General features: G+C 40.2%; 1 protein-coding gene across 1 annotated transcript in view; it reads left to right on the forward strand.

Moving 5' to 3' along the window:
• KDM4C (lysine demethylase 4C) overlaps positions 1 to 20,750 on the forward strand; it is a 392,678-nt gene that overhangs the window by 321,123 nt on the left and 50,805 nt on the right. The window contains exon 17 of the mRNA XM_043486754.1: positions 3,580 to 3,765. Coding sequence (XP_043342689.1) covers positions 3,580 to 3,765 — 186 coding nt within the window. The remainder of the gene's footprint in view (positions 1 to 3,579; positions 3,766 to 20,750) is intronic.

Genomic DNA, 20,750 nt, shown 5'->3' on the forward strand with positions numbered 1-20,750 from the left:
GCGTTGCTGGAGAATTTGCGTGGTATGTCTTGCTCTAAAACTTATTGGCTCTTGGGTGGTGGTTGGTTTCATTGTAGGTATGGAGGCTTTTGGACGGTCACTTATTACTTAAAGTTCCATGTAGTCAGGAGTTTTCTGGTGTTCTCAGGTTTTGGGCTTAAGTCTCCTGCCTCTAGATTTCAGTTTTATTCTTCCTGTAGTCTCAGGACTTCTCCAACTATACAGCACTGATAATAAAACTTCTAGGTTAATGGCGAAAAGATTCTCCCCCGTTAGGGACTTAATTTTAGAACTGTAACTTGTTACTGTTTTTGTTTTTTAGTTGATGGGATATAGTTTGGAATCTCTATCATGATATGTACTATATCTCTTTTAACTAATCTTCTATTTCCCATTACCTGATTCCTTAGGCCAACTCTTCTACAAGTATAGCACTTGTTGTTCATGGCATTGTTTTCCTTCAAGTGTTTGTGATTTTTAAAGTATATGATTGTATTCTGGTTGCATACTAGGGTGGACTTTTTTTTCTCTTAGCCCAAATGAGAATCCACTTGTCCTACTGGTGAATGATAGCTCAGGTACTCAGGTTCAGATCAGATCAGTTTACTTCACCTGCTGGTGATGAGTGGGGGCAGGGTGGACCATGGAGCTGGCTTGGCAGTGGGTCACTTGTCTTTTTTTTTTAACCCATTAGGAAAGATTTTAATTATTTAAATTTTTAATAAATTTAATTATTTTAATTATTTGCTTCTACTCTTGGCATTGGCCTTGCCAGAACTGCCTTTTCAGAGATACCTAGGAATAGTTTTTACTGAGGCTCTTGTCCCTGGAATTAAGTGCTCCCTTTTTTGTTAGTTAGTGCTATTGTGGTTTCATTCTTTTTCCTATCTCTTTATTTATTTAGGGTTTGGGACTGGAGAGTTTCTAGCAGGGGCTAAGTCTACTATCTTGATCTAGTCAGCGTTGCATTTCTTTAAAGCCTTCTTTCTTCTGTTGCCCCCAAGCATACCCTCGTTGCACTGGTCATTCTAGTTCCATATGGCATTTTGTTTCTACTTCTTTCATAGTACTTAATTTTATTCTAATTTGAAACATTCTAGGAAGTGTCTTATGTATCCTCATCTTTACCTTATTGAGTTAAATTCCATAGCCCAGCAGTGCAGTTGTCAAATTGCCACAGATGCTTCAGCCAGCGTAAAGAACAGTTGGTTTAGTAGCAAACAAGTGAAACTGTGATGTTGGAGAAGACTCTTGAGAGTCCCTTGGACTGCAAGGAGATCAAACCAGTCAATCCTAAAGGAAATCAATCCTGAATATTCATTGGAAGGACTGATGCTGAAGCTGATGCTCCAGTACTTTGGCTACCTGATGTGAAGAGCTGACTCATTAGAAAAGACCCTGATGCTGGGGAAGATTGAGGACAGGAGGAGAAGGGGACAACAGAGGACAAGATGGTTGGATGGCATCACCAACTCAATGGACATGAGTCTGAGCAAGCTCTGGGAAATGGTGAAGGACAGGGAAGCCTGGAGTGCTGCAGTCCATGGGGTCGCAAAAAGTCGGACACCACTGAGCGACTGAACAACAACAAAAGTGAAACGGGTTCAGAAGTACTATGTAGACTGTACTACAAGATACAAAATGGCTCCCCTACCAAGTTTTGCAAGATTCTCTGTCTCTGCAAGAACTTCTTTAATGTTTAGGTCAAACTTCTCAACTCCATGAAATAAGTATCTTCTAAAGCATGGTATTACAGTAGTCTGCAGTTGGGTTGACTTTCTAAGGATCATGGATCTATCCTTAGAAATGGCCCATCCGGTCTTCCTGGGAAAGGAGGCATTTCCCTTACAAATTTCCAAGGATTGAGTTATTACTGAGCTTAAATGTATACTCTGTGTCTCCTTCCTTCTTTCTGGAGTTGCTGTTTATTGAGGAAGTTAATTGTAGAAGAGGCTGAGAAGCTTGGAGTTATTAATTCATTAATTAGCTAAGTCATAATACTCTTCCTTATTCTTGATTCTATTTAATTAGTAAAATAGGAAACAATTTCTCCTTTCATACATCTGTCAGTATCTGAATTTATTCAAACACTGACCTCAGTGTGGTATGATTAGGCTCTTCAAAGATTATCTGATTATGCCTGGGGCTTCTGATATGAGGTCTTGCTGCTTTACCTGTCATCATATTTCGAATGGTTGGAGTTGAGAAAAAAGATACCAGAATACTAAGAATTACCAGGAATATACTGAACCTAATACCAAGAATTTGCCAAAGAGATATCAAGATGTTAAATAATGCTTTTATTCATATTATAATGGGTCTTATTTTAGTTCTTTGGGAAGATGAATCAAAATGACATGAAATGAAAGAAAGAGATTCAGTTGGAGGCCATTATTACACTGGGCAAGACACCGTGGACCAAGATCGTGGCAGTTGGTATAGATGAGTAGAGTGAAATCAGAGTAAGATTAAGGTACAGAATCTATAAGACTGAAGATGCTGATCAGATGTGAGGGCAAAGAGTTAGAAGTTTAGGACACACTGATTCGTGCAAGTCGGTGATAAGATGTTACGGTCCTCTAAGGTCATTGAGTGCAAGTATCTTTTTTTGCCTCAGGAAAGAAAATGTACCTATAAAAGAAAAGCATTTTCACCAACATTTGGTCAGCTTGCAGACTTACTTTATCCGTAGGAAAGAAAAGTTGAGCTTTTTGATCATTCTGTTTCTTTTGCTTTCTGAACCTGGTCCTACATTGTTCTGCAATTCTTTTTTCCTAATTGTCAAGTATTAGTTCACAAATCTTGCATTTAGTGAAGCTGTTTGATTTTTTTTCCATCTCTCATAACAAATCAAATGTACTGATAACGTTTAGAGCTAATTGTATGCAATTTAATTTTCAGATTGTGGTAATTATTATTGCTGTTTTTATTTCCATTCTTTCTTTCCCAGGCATAGTCAGCTATAGATATTCAACAAAATTATGCCCTTTGGGGTGATTTTCAATTTTCTCACTTTGGGAGGCATATTTTTGTTTCAGTCATGAAGGGTTCAGATTTGGATCATTAAACACTTGAGCCCGTAGTTTCCACATTGGCCCATTTAACACTTTACATTTCCTTGTAAATAGAAACCTTAGCCCATCTGTGTGCTATTTGGGTATTTTTTGATGACCTCATCTAATTTAGGAGAATATGTGCCTGTCTGATGTACAGAAAAGCCCGCCATGCAGGCGGTAAAAGAGAAGTAGCTTCAGTGTTCATGGATGATTTACAGGAGCAACCAGGGGGCCTTTTCCTCAACTCTATGCGTGGAGAAGCATGTGGAGAGGGGCTTGGCTTTCCTAACTGCAAGGAGTGTTTCTGCATATGTCTTGTAGGATGTGTCCATACCAGCATGTTTCCTTGAAGGTATGTGGCTTGTATTGCCACAGTGAATCTCACCGCTAGGGCCCCTGGAGATCAGACCTTGCTGATGTCATCAGTTTTCTTCCTCTCTAAAAGTTGTTATGCTGTGAAATGTGGAAATTCGCTGAGTTAACAGAGTTTGAATTGACAGTCTTCTTTGTTTTATTCCTCCAGAAATGCATGTTCTGCAGACACCGGGTTAAGAAGGTCTCTGGAGCCTGCATCCAGTGTTCCTACGGGCGTTGCCCGGCCTCCTTTCACGTCACATGTGCTCATGCTGCTGGGGTGCTGATGGAGCCTGATGATTGGCCATATGTGGTGAACATCACGTGCTTCCGACATAAGGCCAACCCAAATGTGGTAAGGCCTGCTCTCCCTTTGCTGATGCCCACGCTGCATGTGAATCCCCTCCTGTATATCCCCCAAGTCTAGCATGCTCTACTCTGTAATGTTATTCATTGATGATGTGTCTAGACTGTAAGTCTCTTGAGGGCAGGGATTATACGTTATTATTTACTAGTATTTGTCCCAAGACTCATTAGTGTCTGGCACATGCTAGATGCAGCACATATTTATGAGTTGAATGAGTGAATGAACAGATGAATGGATAAAACTCTTTGTGGCTGTTCTGATTTGGGGTCTGTATACAGGGCTGCTGAGTATCATTGTACAGTTTATGCACTGTACATATCCAGAATGAGGGGGAGAGCATTTCTGGGAAGAGACTGATGTGAAAACATCTCCTGAGATCCTGCAGTGTTTAATCCAGACACCTGTACACTCTGGTCTTGGGGGTTTATTTCCTCTCTTCTAGAGAAAAAAAAAGAGCAGTAACATAGTAAGGGGAGGGGGAGGGTGGTCACAAACATTTAAGGACGTGCTGCCTGAGATGGGATAAGCTAGAGGCAGCACAGAGGCACCAGCAGGAGTAAGGACAAGCTCAGAAAAGCAGAAATGGAGAAGAGAAGTATACACGTCAGCATTTTCTGCCTTTTCCATTTCACTCAGGATTGAACCTGTAATTCAGTTTACCTGTCCTTGGTGAATGGACTCTTTCCTCTGTTTCAAGGCTTAGAATAATAATTCAGACAGTGCAGAGATGGTTGCTATGCCTTGGCTAGCTTTCCTGATCACCATCATTGTCTGTGGCTTTCAGTGAGGAGGCTGAAGCATCCTATTGACCCTCAGCTTCACCAGTGTGCTGAAGGTCCCAGGAAGCTTGGCCACAGACTATTTGCAGCCTCACATGCTTGTCCCATGTCTCTAATTACCTCCTGTGAGCAGCCTGTGGGCTGGGGAGCCATGACCCCTATACAACACATCTCTCAGCTTTTTGATTCCAGCAGCTTCTTCTGGTGTCTTGAGAAGTGCTTGATGTTTGTGGTTTGGGTCTTTGTGTGGATGCATGTGAATGTGCAAATGTAGAAAATGACATCACAAACTGTCACATCTAATTTAAAGTTATTTTCCATTGTCGTAGGCCTCAAGTTACATATTCATTCTTGTTTTTTCTTAATTTCTTTCTTGAGTTGGTGGGCTCTTGCTAAGAATAGTACATGTACTCAGCAGAAAACCCACTTCAGCAACTTTAAAAAATTACACTAATAACACATTGCATTACTGGCACTTTGCCATTTACAGTGCAGTCATGAACATTACCTCATCAGACAACTCATGAGGATATATTTTGGGATGTGAACCAGGTCACAGCCTCTGGACTCAGAGTTGTTGCTGCTCACACTTACATTCTGCCAGGAGCACATGTACAACCTCGTGTGAGTTCTTCTCGCTGAGCCTCGGCTTCCTTGTCTACAATGGCATGCCCATATTATCATGTGGTTTTCCGTTCACTTCACACTGTAAGCCCTCAGAAAATGAAAGTTGTATTACTGCTTTCTCTTTTTTATTACTTCCACTGCCACTGTTACTGCTACAGTCTTGTGAATTGGGCCACATGAGTAATACTATCCTCACTTTAAGGATAGGAAGCACAAGTTCAGAGAGGTTCAGTTTTTTGCCCAAATAGATTCAGTTGATGAGCGACAGGTGCTGGAATGTAAATATGTTTTCAGCCCATAGTCTACTGTTCGTTGAATTCCACACCCCAAACCTCAAGTGGCACTAGAGGTGTTCATTTGAACCTTTGCTTGGGATCATATATTCCCTTTTTAATATTCCAGAGCTCTGTGGTTACTGATGATTATATTGAAGTTGCTATTAAAGAGATCCAGGTGTTTAATCAGGACCTCATTCTTCTTAACTCTGATGTGTTTGGTTTATGTTACTAATGTGTTTCATAAATGATGATGAAAGAGAAAATATTTGACTTTGAGGTGATTTAGAAACTACTCTTCCCTACAGATCACTTTAGAACTTGGTATACTTTGGAAAGGGTGGGGGGAAAATCATATAATTTATAGCATTACATGTGGTGGGCTTTCTCTATGAGGAAAACATTTTAGTGTTCATAAATTGCCTTTGCAAAATTCTCTAGGTGGAAGCACTATGAACACTGGATTCCTGAAATACATTCCTGGTAGCTAATACTTATCCATTATTCTTAATTAGACTCTAGGTATGGATTCCTCCCAAAAATGTTTGACAACTTACTCAAGGGAATCCATAGAATCTGGCAACTTTGGTTAAGAGCATTTTAATTACCCTTATTGCATTAAATGTTCTTTCCTTTTTCAAGCATAAAAAAATTGAACTTCACTCAAGTATCTCTTTGTGTAAGCTGTGAATGCCAGGGGATACACTCCCCAGAGTCAGAAGTGTAGTTTGTCTGTGTTCTTGACCATGCTGAGATTGTTTGGTAGTAATAGGCAACTGCTGAATCATAGCAGTGAAAAAACTCATGAGATGAAGTCCAGGCTAACTTGGCAACCCATCACAGGCATTTCTGGGAGTAGAGGATGCCTGACCAATTTAGGTGAAATGAAGTATAAAACTACAGTTACTTCAGTACTCCAGTTTTACTTTTTTTTTTTTTTGCTTCTTTCATTATTTGCTTTTTGCATCCAAAAGGACCATTTTAAAGTAAATTCTACTTCTCCTTTAATGCCATAAATTATTTTAAATATACTAGCTTATTCGGTGTTGTTGATCTTTGAGTATAAAATCACTCTGGATAATGGTACAAACATTTCATCTGACTTATTATAATACACTTTTCCATTGGACAGTAAGCATACTCTGTGGTTAGAATGATAGCATTTGGGAAAATAGGTAGCTTTCAAATTCTTTACTATTATTTACTTATGGATGTACTGGATCTTCATTGCTGCTTAGGCTCTGGGTGCCTGGGCTTTAGCAGTTGCAGCCTGTGAGCTCAGTAGTTGTGCAGCCAGGCCTTGCTGCTCTGTGGCTCGTGGAATCTTCCTGGACCAGGGGTTGAACCCTTGTCCCCTGCATCTACAGGTGGGTTCTTAACCAATGGACCACCAAGGAGTCCAGCTTTCAAATTCTTGAAGTAGAAAGAAGCATGTTATAGTAAGTGCCCTGCTAGTCCCCCACCCCCACCCTCATCTCCGGTCCCTGTTATTTTAACCTAAATTTTAGTATAGAGTTTTCAGTGTTTTTGTCAAACGTATATTTTTTGACTGGTACCTGCTTTCTTGCAAGTAAGAGGTTTTATTCGTGTGTGCTTGTGTATGTGCACATGTGATAATGTCAGTAGTGTTGTGATACTTGATCATCCTTTGCCATGATCCACTGTGGCCTCTTTCTGGGCTCTATTTCTGAAGGTTCCATTGGATATATTCCTAACTCACTTACATGCATGTTGAACAGATGTTTGTAAGGAAAAGACAGAGAACACAATAAATGGTAAAAATGGTTTTGAAACTGGGAGCTTTGGAAGCATTTCTTATTCAAAGCAAACAATGAACTACTCACAAATTTTATACTTCCTGCAAAGTACAGCCACTGACTATCTCCTCACACCTGAGTTAACTAGACAGGTGTCCAGTGGAAGAGATGCCTGAATAACAAAAGGCAGCAGAGCTGAGAAAGATGGCATGCACAGATTTTTTTTTCAAGCAAATTATTCAGTAAACCTTCGTATTAGATTATAGTGTTTGTTCCCTGTGTGCAGTATTGGAGCTCCAGAATTCCTTGTACTTTATGCATTAATACGTTGTGAAAACCAAGGCGCCTCTAATACACAGTCTTATACAAGGTACATTGTTTTTATCTTAATACCCTCTCCTATCAAAGACATTTGAGAAATTTATTTCCTTTATCATTTCCTAAATTGTGGCTGCTAATGTGGAGATAGACACCTATTCAAAAAAAGAGGAAGAATTGAGTAGAGAAAACATCTTAGTGGTGAATTTTCTTTTCCTGCTGTTTGGTGTATTTTTTCATTTTTTCTATTATTTTAGCTAGATCATTATATTTAGTAGATTTAACCAATGTTTTATCTTTTAAATTAGTACTCAGCAATCTATAGAAGCTGCTTGGTATAAATTTGTTGAAATAGCTCTCTAATGCTAGGGAATGAGCTTAGTGGACAAAAGAGAGGTAGTATTTATTGAGCATCTTTTATCAAGCATGTGTTACATATTTTATATGGGCACCTTTTTTCAAGGCAGTATTCTTGGTGTGGACATTGGAAAGTAGTGGTTAATGTTGGCTTCTGTATCAGCCCCTCCCATTCTGAAAGGTTGTCTTGTCTCTGTAGTTCACCTTCATGTGCTATTCTGTGTAGCGTTCATCTTTGTTATAGAACTTGCGTCCTTGCTCAACAGTTGCTAACTTTTTTCCCTGCTCGTGTCTTGAGGTCCTCAGCCCAGGCAAGCTTCACTAAATCCTTCCCTGCCATCACTGTGCATGGCTCAGGACAGGAGGGGACACCTGCGTTGCCCAGGATTTGGTGAAGGACTTGGAGCAAGGCAGCCCTTCTGGTTAATCCATGCTTGTGTAACTAACCTTTGAGTGGTAATGGGGTGAGAATATCTGTCATCACTAACAATAATACCTTCCTTGGTATGCAGAAACAGTTCTCACCTTGCTAGTATGTGGAGCATTGGGTGATCAAGGCCCCTAAATTCTAAACCCTAAAATATTGCATAGCATATTATACTTTCAGTATTGGTTATTGAGAAAACACCAAATGATAAAAAAAAATATTAAAAAATCAGGAACACTTTTATATGAATTCATTACTTATAAAAAGGGTTTGCAGTGTTTCAGGTTGATTATGGATTGATACAGAGAGACCTCACTCACTCACTCCCACTGTAAATTCCCACTGATGCCTTTGGACATCACCATGGGTTCCAGCCTTTTACAGATCCAGCAGGTACTAGTTGACTGTAATCATCTTCTTGGTGCTTCTGTCACGCTGTGACCATGCAGAGTCAAAACCACGCACTCTGATGCAGAAGCAAGGCTCTTGGTTGCTGTGCTCTGTTCCCTAATAAGATAGGCTAAATAAAGATGCAAGTAAAATGTTTTTAGAGTCCTTGGAAGGAAGTCACTAATTCTATCTGGGGCAGTCAGGTGGCTTCACAGAGGAGGTAACATTTGTGCTGGTTCTAATAGAAAGGTTGAGTTTGCTAAGTTGATGTGTCAACTGCATTGGAGCTGGCACTGGAAGGCCACAGTGAAAGGAAACCAAACTCTTCACTTGTGACTAGTTCTCAGTCGTCTGCTTGTGTCTTGATTCAACCCATGGTATGAATCCATCTTCTTTTGGTTTTTTCTTTTCCATCCTTAAGTTTGGAGCTCCATGCTATGGCTTGACTCTGTCCCCTTCATGCTTTTAAGAAAGAGAACCAGAATTTATTGTAGTTAATACTCCTCTTGGAGAAGGAAATGGCAACCCAGTTCAGTATTCTTGCTTGGAGAATCCCATGGACAGAGGAGCCTGTTGGGCTGTAGTCCATGGGGTCACAAAGAGTTGGATGCGATTGAGCAACTAACACTAACACTCATCTGACAATGATCTGAATGTTTTCATTTCCATAAACCCTCTTTGTCACCCTGATCTGCGTGTCTTTGTGATTAACTGACAGTGTTTGGTGATTGTTGTTTTTTGTGTAACAATTGAGGTATTGCTAACCCCCTTTCTGTTCAGTTAGTAAAGTTTGTTATGACCAAATAACACAGTCTTCTTAGACTTGTGCATAATAATCTGATATTTGTTTCTTTTGTGTAAGTTGTTTTTGAAACGTCCTTCTGAATTTGTACTGTTAATGAATAGCAGAAAGCATTCTAACCAGAGCAGAAAGAAGAAAGCAAAGGTCTGGTGTAAAAAATTCTTAGCAAGGGTTCAAGAAAACAAATAATATAGTGATTTAGGGGTGAGTGTGATCTTTCTAAATCAGACATACATTTCAAAAAGAAATCCCTCACCCTTGTATCAGTAGTAGTGTTTTGTTGAGCTCTCAATCCATGTATCCTAGATGACAGAAAGTTAAGGCCAGATTTGCCTGGGAGAAGAAATACTTAACGCAGACATTCTAGAATATTTACAGTTGGAACCAGTTTTTCCCTTGTTCACTTTATTAGGTAAAACCAGTGAATACAGTGTTTTTCTTAATTTTATCAAGAAAATTAAACATATCCCACTTCAAACTTCCATATTTTATTAATAACTCTCATTTTAATTTCCTGCTGCTATTTCTGTAGACATTTCCTGGGGAAGGGCAAGGTCAGTGATCATGGAGCACTTCTCCTTCAGGCTTCCAGTCCGTAGAAGTGCTTCAGAGGCTCTGGAGCACAGTCTCAGGCCCTGGGGTTCCATTGTCTTTCCATCATCCCTGGTGTAGTTAGGGAGATCCAGGGCGTCTGTTGGAGGGACATCGTACCTTCTGCTGGGCCTGGTTGTGGGGCATAGAGGAAAATCCCACTAACACTCGCCCCACAAGCTCCCCACCGTGACTTCATGGTCCCAGGCAGAGGCTCTTCTGCCTCCATGGAGCCATCTCTAGCTTACCCTTCTGTCCCTCCATTTTCCAGTCCCTTTTCAGAGTCTAGTCACTTGGTAAGGGTCTTCGTGCCAGTCCCCACTCGGGCACCAGCTGCAGAGACTCCAGACCCATTTCTGCTGCTAATTAAAGTGTTTCGGGGGAATTTTGAATTTTCGGGAAGAGGTAACAGATGCCTCCATTGAAGATTCTAATTTTAATTCAGTCAAGGGTACAGAAACTAATCAGAAGGGGGAGACCATGCAGGCAGAGAAAGGCCGAGTGCCTCGGTGTGGCACCTCTCCGGCACACTGTTCCCTAGTGGGCCGCCCCGTTGTGGCATCTGCATGTGAATGGCTGCTGCTGTATTGAAGCAGAACTGTACTTTGCTACCACATAGTTGCTCTATGTAAGGGGTTTATATTTCCATTCTGGAAAGATTTACCCTTAACAGTCTGGGCCTTTCCATTTAAGGAAAAATGTGCGAGCACCTGGCTCTTGAATCAGACTCATGATCAACAAGGCCACACTGTAATCCGGGGGCAGAAAGCAGAATCAATTCCCAGTGACTCAGAACAATATCTCTGCCTTTAACTACAGCATTTCTCCAGACTCTGATTCTTGTCCTTTATCCTTTAATCTGCTTGGGTTAAATAAACAAACATTATTTCAAATTTCCTGGAAGCATCAAAAGGCATTTGAAAAATTTTAGGACATAAGTTATATGGGATGCCTTATTTATTTTACAAATAGACATGCTTGCTCCTAAGGGCCCTAAGAGCCCCTGAAATAACTCTGATGCAATGTTGGCTGCTGAGGCCTTAAGTGTATTGATGCGAGTGTTAGCCATCACCCTCTGTGGAGCCCTGATTTCCAGGAGATCTCTTGTTCAACAGCCTTGGCTATCTTCTGTCTCAAAAATGTGGAAAGGAAAATTTTGCCTGAACTTTTTATTTAGCTTTGTAAAACTGCAAAATAATCCTGACTTAAAAAAGAAAAATTCAGGAAAATTCTGCATCTTGGTTACAGGAGTTTGGTGTTTATCACTAAAGCAGACTCATCAGAACCCCCAGGAAGTACTTGTCATGTGGTAGTTCCTGTTTGGCCGTCTTATCCCCACCCCCTCCCCCGAAGTGCATCATGGGACCAGGGCCCAGTCAGCCATTCTACTGCAGGAGGGGCAAGTGCAGGAAGGACTGTTTCCATGGGACCCTTGATACTTGACAACTTCACAGGACCACACATACTGAGGGAAATCAAGTCTTGCACTCAAGAACCGCTTATCTGGTTACATTTTTTAGCATAGGTAAGGTGTGTTTCTATATGAAACACTTGCTCAGCTTTTCACAGAATTATTTCTCAGGAAATTTTAAGCTTTTCAGCAATTTAATACTCCTTTAAAAAAAAATAATTAGGGCATGCATTATTGTCTGATAGCTTGTTAAGAAAATTAAGTAGTGACACTAATCCCATATTTTAACATTGGTATTACAGTCAAGCACCGTGGATACAGTAGAGAAATATAAATGGAATGTGTCAGCAGACACACAACAGCAAAGAGAATTTGACATTCCAACATCTTGTAAAGCATAAGAGGCAGGATTTTCAATTCCTTCATGTAGAAAACAGTAATTAGATGCCATAGTTATAATGAAATCCATAGATACTGACACAGTATAATGAAACTATAGTTTAATGAGACTATTAACTGCAAGCAGTGGAAAAAGCACTTAAATAAGTTCCATCATTTTTTATCTAAAGGGCTACTCTCTAGGTCTGTGTTCTTTGTCCACATTCACCAAACATGATGTATAAAGCTCTAACTAGAAAGGCCTCTTGAGGTCTCTTGGCAGGAAGCCAGTCAGCCTAGGGCTACCCCATCTCTTTGTCCCGTCCTTCCACAGAGTGCTGGTAGCCATCTTGGGATCTGAGACATTTTTCACATGCAAATCAATACTTCTTCCCTAAAGGGAATGGTAAAAGGGATGGTTTCTTGACCATTCCTTATCTGAAGTTGACTTTGTTTTCACCATGAGATTGCATGCATCTCTCTGTCTTCTTCTCCCACACTGGGTGTAGTGGATCTGTGAAATTATAGAGTAGTATATGAAGGAACATAAGAGATTGCTTTTTCTACAATTTTTTTCAATAAAATAGTCTTTTAATTTTTCTTTCAGCCATTACTGAGCTGACCTGGCACACAGAAGCTTTTTCTTGGGGCAAGAGGGAGGGAGAAGTGAACCTCATTTCTTTGTGGGCATCGAATGTCCTTATGAGTTATTTTCAATTGTATTTGTCTCTCCTTGAGTGTTAGGTAGGCCTTTTAGTCAGGTTTGTCCCCATTTTCTTATATATTTCTCAGGACTTGGAAGAAAATTAAAAATTTGCAAACCCTTACATTAAACAACTTTTAACTGTATCTTAAAATCTTTTGTCTTGTATCTTTATCATGTATTTGGAGAAAAGAAGAGCATCCTTAATAAATGCTAAGAAGAAGCTTTGGCTGAGGCTTCAGGAACCACAGAGGTTAGCATTAGATGTTGTTGGAGGGAACACGAGGGCTATAGGCAGGGGGCTGGGAAGGGAGGGTTGCTGCCCCAGAGCCTCTCAGTCCTTCCCCTCCCCTTCCTGCCTCCACTGGAGCCCACACAGCACTCTTTCAAGCACAGTGCTGGGCACAGAGAGACATTTAATTAACACTTGATAGACTGACAGATGGATATTAGCTTGCTTAATTAATAGTGGATGTTAAAGGCTTTGTGGATTTGTCCCCTTTGATTAACATCCTTGAGCCCACGTGGCAGAATCTGCACTGCTCCTGCTGCGGTTGTGATGAGTGGTAGGAAGCTTTTGGCTGACTTCTCCACTGCTCCTCTGGCTGTTTCTCCTGCGATTTTCAAGGAAGCTTAGGAAGCTTGCACGTGTTCATTCTCAACCTCTCTCTACCTCTTTCTCTCTCTCCCCGCCTTTCTGTCTGATGCTCATGGAAGTAGTGTGCCTGTATAGAGTCAGAATTGACTGTGCCACCCTGATTTTCTCTTGTGCTCAAGGTGACTGTCGTTTTTTGTTGAGAGCAGCATATCGAGGTAGATGAGGTAAATAAAATTAATAGTAGCTAATATTGGTATAATGCCTTTTATGGTTTATTGAACACTTTCACCGGTAGTGCATTGTCTCTATTGGGCCACACAGTAACCCTCTGTTGCAGATTTTTCTAATTGTATCCATTCTACAGGTGATGAAAGGGAACTTCACAGAGGTTCAGCAGTCATTAATGTTCCAGAACTTCCCTGTCTCCAAAGTCAGAGCACGTGGTGTGTCATTGAGACGGTGCTGATTTGGCTACACTTTTCCAGTTTGAGATCATGCCTTGAATTAGTTTACATGGCCTCATTATTTACCTAGGCTTCCTTCTTGGTGACATAGAACAATTATTAAGCCCTTTAATTAATCTGTTTTGCTTTACATCACCTTGTTAAGAAAATCTTTTCATCTCTTTTAGCTATTTTTAATCCAGTTACCCACTGTGATTGAGATCCAAAAAACCTTATGGGTAGGAGACCTGTGTAGTAATGCCCCATGTCCCTTGCTTCTCTCTGTTGAAAACGCCCCATCTGAGGTCATTTTTTAAAATTACAGTTCCTTATAAATGAATGAATACTTTCTCTCCTCATTTCTCCTAAATTATAATTCATTCCAACATTGTTTGTATATTTTAGGTTCTTTGCATTTTCATGTAAAATGAAAACACACACACACATATAATGAAATGAAATGAAATATAATAAAATGAAAACACACACATAGCCTGCTATGAATGATTGAGTTTGTTGAATCTATAGTCCCCTCCCCAATCCCCCAGTTTTACAGTTAGACCCAAGAAGCCTGAAGAGCATCTGAAATATAAAAGCCCAAGGCAGAGCTTCTGGCTCCAGGCATCCAGGGACTCGCATACTCTCTAGCAGCTAATGAGATTGGAAATGAGTTAGCAAGAGCTCACATCAGATTCCATCTCAGCGGTGTACACTCCACCTCTCCAACTGATGGGAACTTTCCTCTCTGCTCTTCATAAAGTACGTTACTGAAACTATTCAGAGTGGAAAGCAGGTGTTGCCTGCCTGTTGAGAGTTTCCTACATTAACCCAGTGAAGCCTCTGAAGATGTTTCTCCCATCCCAGTCCCCTTCACTTAGCTCCTGAACAAGACTACCACCTCTGAAGTGAGCTAATGACTCAAATGGAAAATAATTCATGTTTTTTTTTTCTCCCTCAGTTTCTTCCACAGCCTGTTAGTTATACTTCTACAGACGTTAAACTGAATAAGGCCTTAAATCTGCTGGGAAACTGCTTACCACCATTTCCCACTGTATTATATGTTTGTACTTAAAAACCCATGAGAAATCAACTACACGTGAACAAACAGACATATCGAAAATTAAATACTTGTGACATTTTTATGAGCCTGCATGTGCATTTGTGCTATAAGAGCAATTATTTCTTCATGAAGCTCCAGGGATTTAGGTTTTTCTGGGTAAAATATTTGTACCTAGCTCTTGTAATTTTACAAAGAAACCTTTCATTATTACAAGGCACATTTAGATGAGTGATTTTTGCTGTGTAGGTTTGGTGAAAGAATAATAGTTTGTATTAATTTATTACTCTGATACCTGTGGGACTTTTTATAAAATGGATACCTTGAAAAAATATAACATCTCACATGTTATTAATTCATAGAAATTAGGGAGTAATAATAAAGTTGAGAAGGTAAAAGGGTTATTGGACATACATGGAAATGTGCATTTTGGCCTGTTCATGGAATAAGTTGCTAAGCTTTTTCCTTCACCTCTCCAGTCTTACTGATTGAATGATGGATGTATCTATGAGAGGTACCTATGTGTACATCTACATATACTATTTTATTGGGATTTGTACCCTTTATTAACATCATTATGCAGATGGAGGACAAACTCAGGGATTTTCCTAAGATGACGTCCCTGCCCATGACTCATCTCATCACATGGATGGTGGGTGACCCTCCTTCAGGGTATGAGCACACATCTGCCTTCCCAGGGCTGATAAGAGAAGACTCTTCTTGCCAAGGATTGAAATCTTCCTTCCTTTGCCATACAGGACTCCTTGCCAAGTGATCACTGCAAAGGTCATATTTGAACTAACTCCTCTCTGCTCTCTGTCAGAAACTCACTGGGGAGAAATAATATTGAATATTGGAGAATACAGTATATATTCCAATGTCAGTACTTAAGTTAGGTTCCTGTTCCAGTTTAGGTCACCCCAAAATTACTCATTTTAGGGTCCATAACTTCAGTCTTCACAGAGATGTCTTCATGGAGTTTCGTTTTACTGCTGTATCCATTTATTGACAGTTTATACAAGCAGCATATATAAACAACATTGTTGTGAGTTTTATAAGGCTGTTGTTAAAAGGTTGAGTGCTGTTCCTTTAAATAGATAAAATCCTTTGAACAGTTTAGTATCAAGAGAAATTTGTCTGTGAGAGCATGAGGGGAATAATTGAAAATTTCTTTCTAAATTCTAGCTCCAATTTAACAATTCCATCAGTTTTGAGCATAGGCAGAGGTGGCATTAGCAGTTTCTGTGACTCTGTCCACAATGGAAATCACATACCTTTGGGAGAGAGATCTCAAAATATTACTTATGCCCACTGCATCTTTGAAATTAGGATATTAATAGTTGTTATTAGACCTGCCACTAGGTATTAGTATTTAATACATTGTTAAAGAAGTACATATATTATACCACAAATTTGTTTTTTCAGTATTATTTCAGTGTAATCTGGGGGGGGGATAATCTTGTGTTTTATTTTATGCATTTAAAAACATTGTTCTAAGTAGGGATCCATAGGTTCACAAGTTAACCGAGGGAGTCCATTGGCGGCAAACACTCCATTCTCATTGGCCTTCTGGGCACATATGTATATGGGGCCTCCTGGGCCCCTTAGGCCTGGTTCAGATGATCAGAAGGCTGTGGTGATGATTATTAAAGAAATACAATTGACTCTTGAACAACATGAGTTTGAACTGTGCAGGTCCACTTATATGTGAATTTTTTTTCAATGAGTATAATACCTGTATTTTCATTTTATAGATCTTTAAATTAACTAAATGTGTAGAAAAGTTTGTGTTTGATTAGAGATCACTGTATATGGCATCAAGAGTCCTCATTCTGTCCAAACTGTTTCAGCTTCCTGCTCTTGGTTGAGTCATGTATTAATTCCTTCATTTTTGAGGCAGAGAGAACAATATGCAAATTTTTGACTGTGAAGGGGTTGGGGGTGCCCCTAACCCCTGTGTTGTTCAAGGGACAACTGTATATAGCGGAAACTACAAAGAGGTATGTAAAGAACCAAACAGATAAAATCCCATTATCTAGGGTTAAATATAGCCAACAGTTTAGTATATTATTTTCTTAATAGATCTGATCCTGTGTGGGTCCACTTATACATGGATTTTTTTTCCATAAATACATATTGAATTCTATACAATCCATAATTGATCAAATCTGTAGATATGAGTGCTAACTGTAAAATTATATGTGAGTTTTCAACTGTGTGTGAGGGGGTTGTTCTTTTTTCTTAGTTGTGTGTTTGACAAACCATCACAAAACTTAGTGGCTTTAAACAACAACTCTTTAGCTACTGATTCTGCTTCTTTTTGTTGTTCAGTCGTGTCTGACTCTTTGCAACCCCATGGACTGCAGCATGCCAGGCTTCCCTGTCCTTCACTATCTCCTGGAGTTTGCTCAAACTCGTGTCCATTGAGTCGATGATGCCATCCAACCATCTCATCCTCTTTTGTCCCTGTTTCCTCATGCCCTCGATCTTTCCCAGCATCAGCTGTCATCAGTGAAGGCTGGACTCAGCTGGGTAGTTCTTCTGTTTCAGACTGGTTGCCTCATTCATCTGTGGTCAGCTGAAGAACTGCTTGTCTTCTTTTGGGTGGGTTCTCTCATATGTGTAGGGCCTCATCTCTGGTCAGGGTGGTCTCTCATCTGCCAGCAGGAGGATAACTCGAATTGCTTCACAGGACAGAATCCGTGGCCCCTGGGGAGAGGGCAGGCATGTAAAGAGGCTTTGAATATACATACCATTACTTCTGTTGTATTCTTTGGGCCAAAGCAGGTTAAACCAGAAAACTAGCTCAGATCTGAGGGTTGAGGAAGTAGACTCCAGCCTTTGGTGGGAGGAGCTGCAGGTCACATTTCAGAGGATGTGTGGAAACAGGAAGAAGTGAAGGTTTGTGAGCATTTTTTGAAATTTGTTGCAGTGTATATATGTGAGTGAATATGCAATTATATGTTCTGCATTTTTCATCTCCAGATAGGCTCCAAATCAAAGTTGCTTATTTGACTGTGATTATACTGGGGAGATTAAACAAAGTGTCTCAGATGGTATGTAGAACAGAAGAGGCAGTCAGTAAATAAGTTAGAAAAGAACAGAAGGAAATGTAACTTCTTTAGGCAACTGTTCGAATTCCTTTCCTGTCACTTCCTGTTTGGTTTTATCTCTCCTCTGATGTCTTTATTTCTCCTCTGATGTCTTTCCACGTGTGTTCCCCTGGTTGATGATGCCGACACATGCATTCGTGATGGGAGAGCACCTGGTTCTGGGCCCCACTTCAGCCTCTCACCAGCTTTGAGATCTTGGAAAAGTCACTTGACCTGTACCTCAATGACTTCATCTATTTAATGAGAATTAACAACTACAGAGTTATTGCGAGAGTTTAATTAACTCATGAGTATGGACATGTGTTGGTAACATATCTGTGTTTTTTGTCCCAGTGACTCTTTGATGCTTTTGTAGAATGTCTATAACAATTTCTTAGTTAACATTTTCTTTTCACATCCCTAGAATTTTGAACTGTTTCTATCTTTTTAAAAAGAGAAGTTGAGGTTTTTTTCCCCAATTAAAGCACTGTTCATTTCTGCATAGTGTATGTTAAAGAAAATTTGATTTTAACAATCTTAGCCTGTGCAGTAATCTTCAAAAACCATAATCTGATGGAGCCCCTTGCATAATGTCTGTCTTCTCCAATGAGAAATGACATTCTTAACATCAATAGATTCTTAGGCTTTTCTGACAGGAAGTATTTTTGAGTATGTATAATCAGTTATAGGATATGCTTGTCAATAAATTTTTCCTGCAAGAATAAATCAGAAATCATATCAAAATAGCATTATGAAAAAAAATCTGTTTTCTTTAATACTTCCCATGAAATGGTCAGTCATGCTTGAGGTTTATAAAAATTTTTTATTTAGATGAAGGCAGTTTATTTAATTTGTGTGCTGGCCATCTTTCCAGCTAGCCAGTTTGCATAAATTTCATGTCCTAGCAGGAAAAAAAAATAGTTGTGGTCGAGAATCAACCTTTTCTCTGTCAAGTCTCTATCATTTTTCTTTACCCTTGACTGACTGCTTCCACTTCCCAGACCCTGTGAATTTCACCATAAACCTTTATTACCACCCCCTACCCACACACATGCCTAGCTACCCTAACAAAGAGGAACTTCTTCCTAAAACTCCCCTTTGCTTCTTTTTGCTCTTTTCTGGACAATGAGTAATTAGAATCAATCTTCTCCCACTTAAAAAATATGTCTGTCCTCGTAGATCATTTATTTAGGGTTTTTTTTTTCCTGTCCATTTATTTTTCCATTCATTCATTCATTGTTTATCTGGCAGCAACCATGTTGCATGCCATGGATAAAAAGACAAATTGGTCCTGGCACTGACTGGTGGATTTTGCCCTGTTACAGGAGGGATAGTCAGTGAAAGTGACGTTTGACCAGAGCCTTAAGAGAGTTGTAAACAAAGGCTTTGAGAGTCTTGAGGGTGGAGGGAGGAGACCACGTTATTTACGCCTCCTTCCTAAGGCCCACAGCCGCGCGCCCCTGTTTGACAAGAATTAGAGCCCCAAGAGGATGGGGTGAAGAGCAGAGCAGTGATGAGTTAGAGCTGGTTGGAGCCCTGTCACGAGAAACCAGGGCACTGGCATTGTCCTGCACGCCAGTTACTGGGGTACTGTAGAGCGGAGTGGTCTATTTACCTGGGGCTAGGGTCTCATATACAGTCTCTTCTTATAATGAAGCCACTTAACAGTTGCTGAGAACTAATTGCTTGTGAGTCTAGACATTTTATGTACTTCATATTATTTCATAGCAGACCTTTAATGTAAGTATTACTGTTCCTTCTGCAGATGAGCAAACCGAGGCTGATAAAGGTTATGTAACATCCTTATGATCACATAGTTAGTATGAAGGTGAGCTTATAATTCAGATCCAAAACATTGTTTCCTTAGAGGGTGAGTTCCAATTTTAATAAAATATGCATGCACGAAGAAATTAATATTATAGTAAAATACACTACATGCCATTCGGACTATGAGTGTTTTTTTAAGGCCGTTTGACAAAGAGGGACAGCGTTTGAAAAAATACACTGCCAATATAAAGCCCCCTTTGGCCTTAATCCAGGTCACTCAGAGCCGCTGTGTTCAGTCACCCAGGTTGTGAACTTCACCTCCTAGAGGCAGTTATAACCAGTACAATTTTAGGAAGCAGTCATAGGCTTAATTTTGGAGTTCCAGAATTCTACAAACTGTGCCTTCACTCAAATTTATTATTACATCTGAGTTGCTCTCTTGCTTTGAAAGGTTAGATATATTTAAAATGGTTGGACAGAGGAATGAAGCAGGAAACTAGGAAGTCATTTTGGCATATGTAAGGTTCTGTGGCCCAGCTGTTAAAGATTTCTGCTTCAAGCACAGTGTGTTTAAATCACTACAGGCTCCTTCCTCTTGTGCTTTGGCAAAACGTTTACACACCTAACTATACCTAAAGTCAGAGAAGAATTTTCCAGCCAACCTAGCAATCAGTAGGGAATGATTTCAAGGAAGAAAAATATCCTTTTATTTGGTTAGGCATGTGAGAAACTAGATGGCAGAGCTCACTCTGCAAAGAGGGGACCTTTAGGAGCACATCTAGGAGAGTTAGCCTTCGGTCCAAACCATGAGCATCTTTGTGGTTCTGTACTCCAGGCCCTCATCTCCCACCTGGAGATGCCCCTTCTCCCCTTGGAGTCATACGGACCTGGATCATTTTTCTTCTGTACTTAAACCTCTCAGTGGCTCCCTTAGGCCCACAGGGTAATGTCTAACTCCTTAGAATGGTGTGAGAGCTACCCTACTTCCTCCTCTCCCCCATAGCCTGACCTCTCGGCCCCAGGCCATTTCTAAACTCTTCTTTCTCCTGCTTCCCCTCCCATACAAGGCGGGATCTCTTGCAGTTCCCAGAACAGAGTGGGCGGTTTCCTGCTTCTAGGCTTTTGCTAATGCCCTTACTGGTTCCCTAATTCTGCCTGTGAGTATGGAGACATGCTAGAATGTCATCAGTCTTGAGTCATG

Source organism: Cervus canadensis, chromosome 14 (assembly GCF_019320065.1).
Source record: "Cervus canadensis isolate Bull #8, Minnesota chromosome 14, ASM1932006v1, whole genome shotgun sequence".
NCBI lineage: Eukaryota > Metazoa > Chordata > Mammalia > Artiodactyla > Cervidae > Cervus > Cervus canadensis.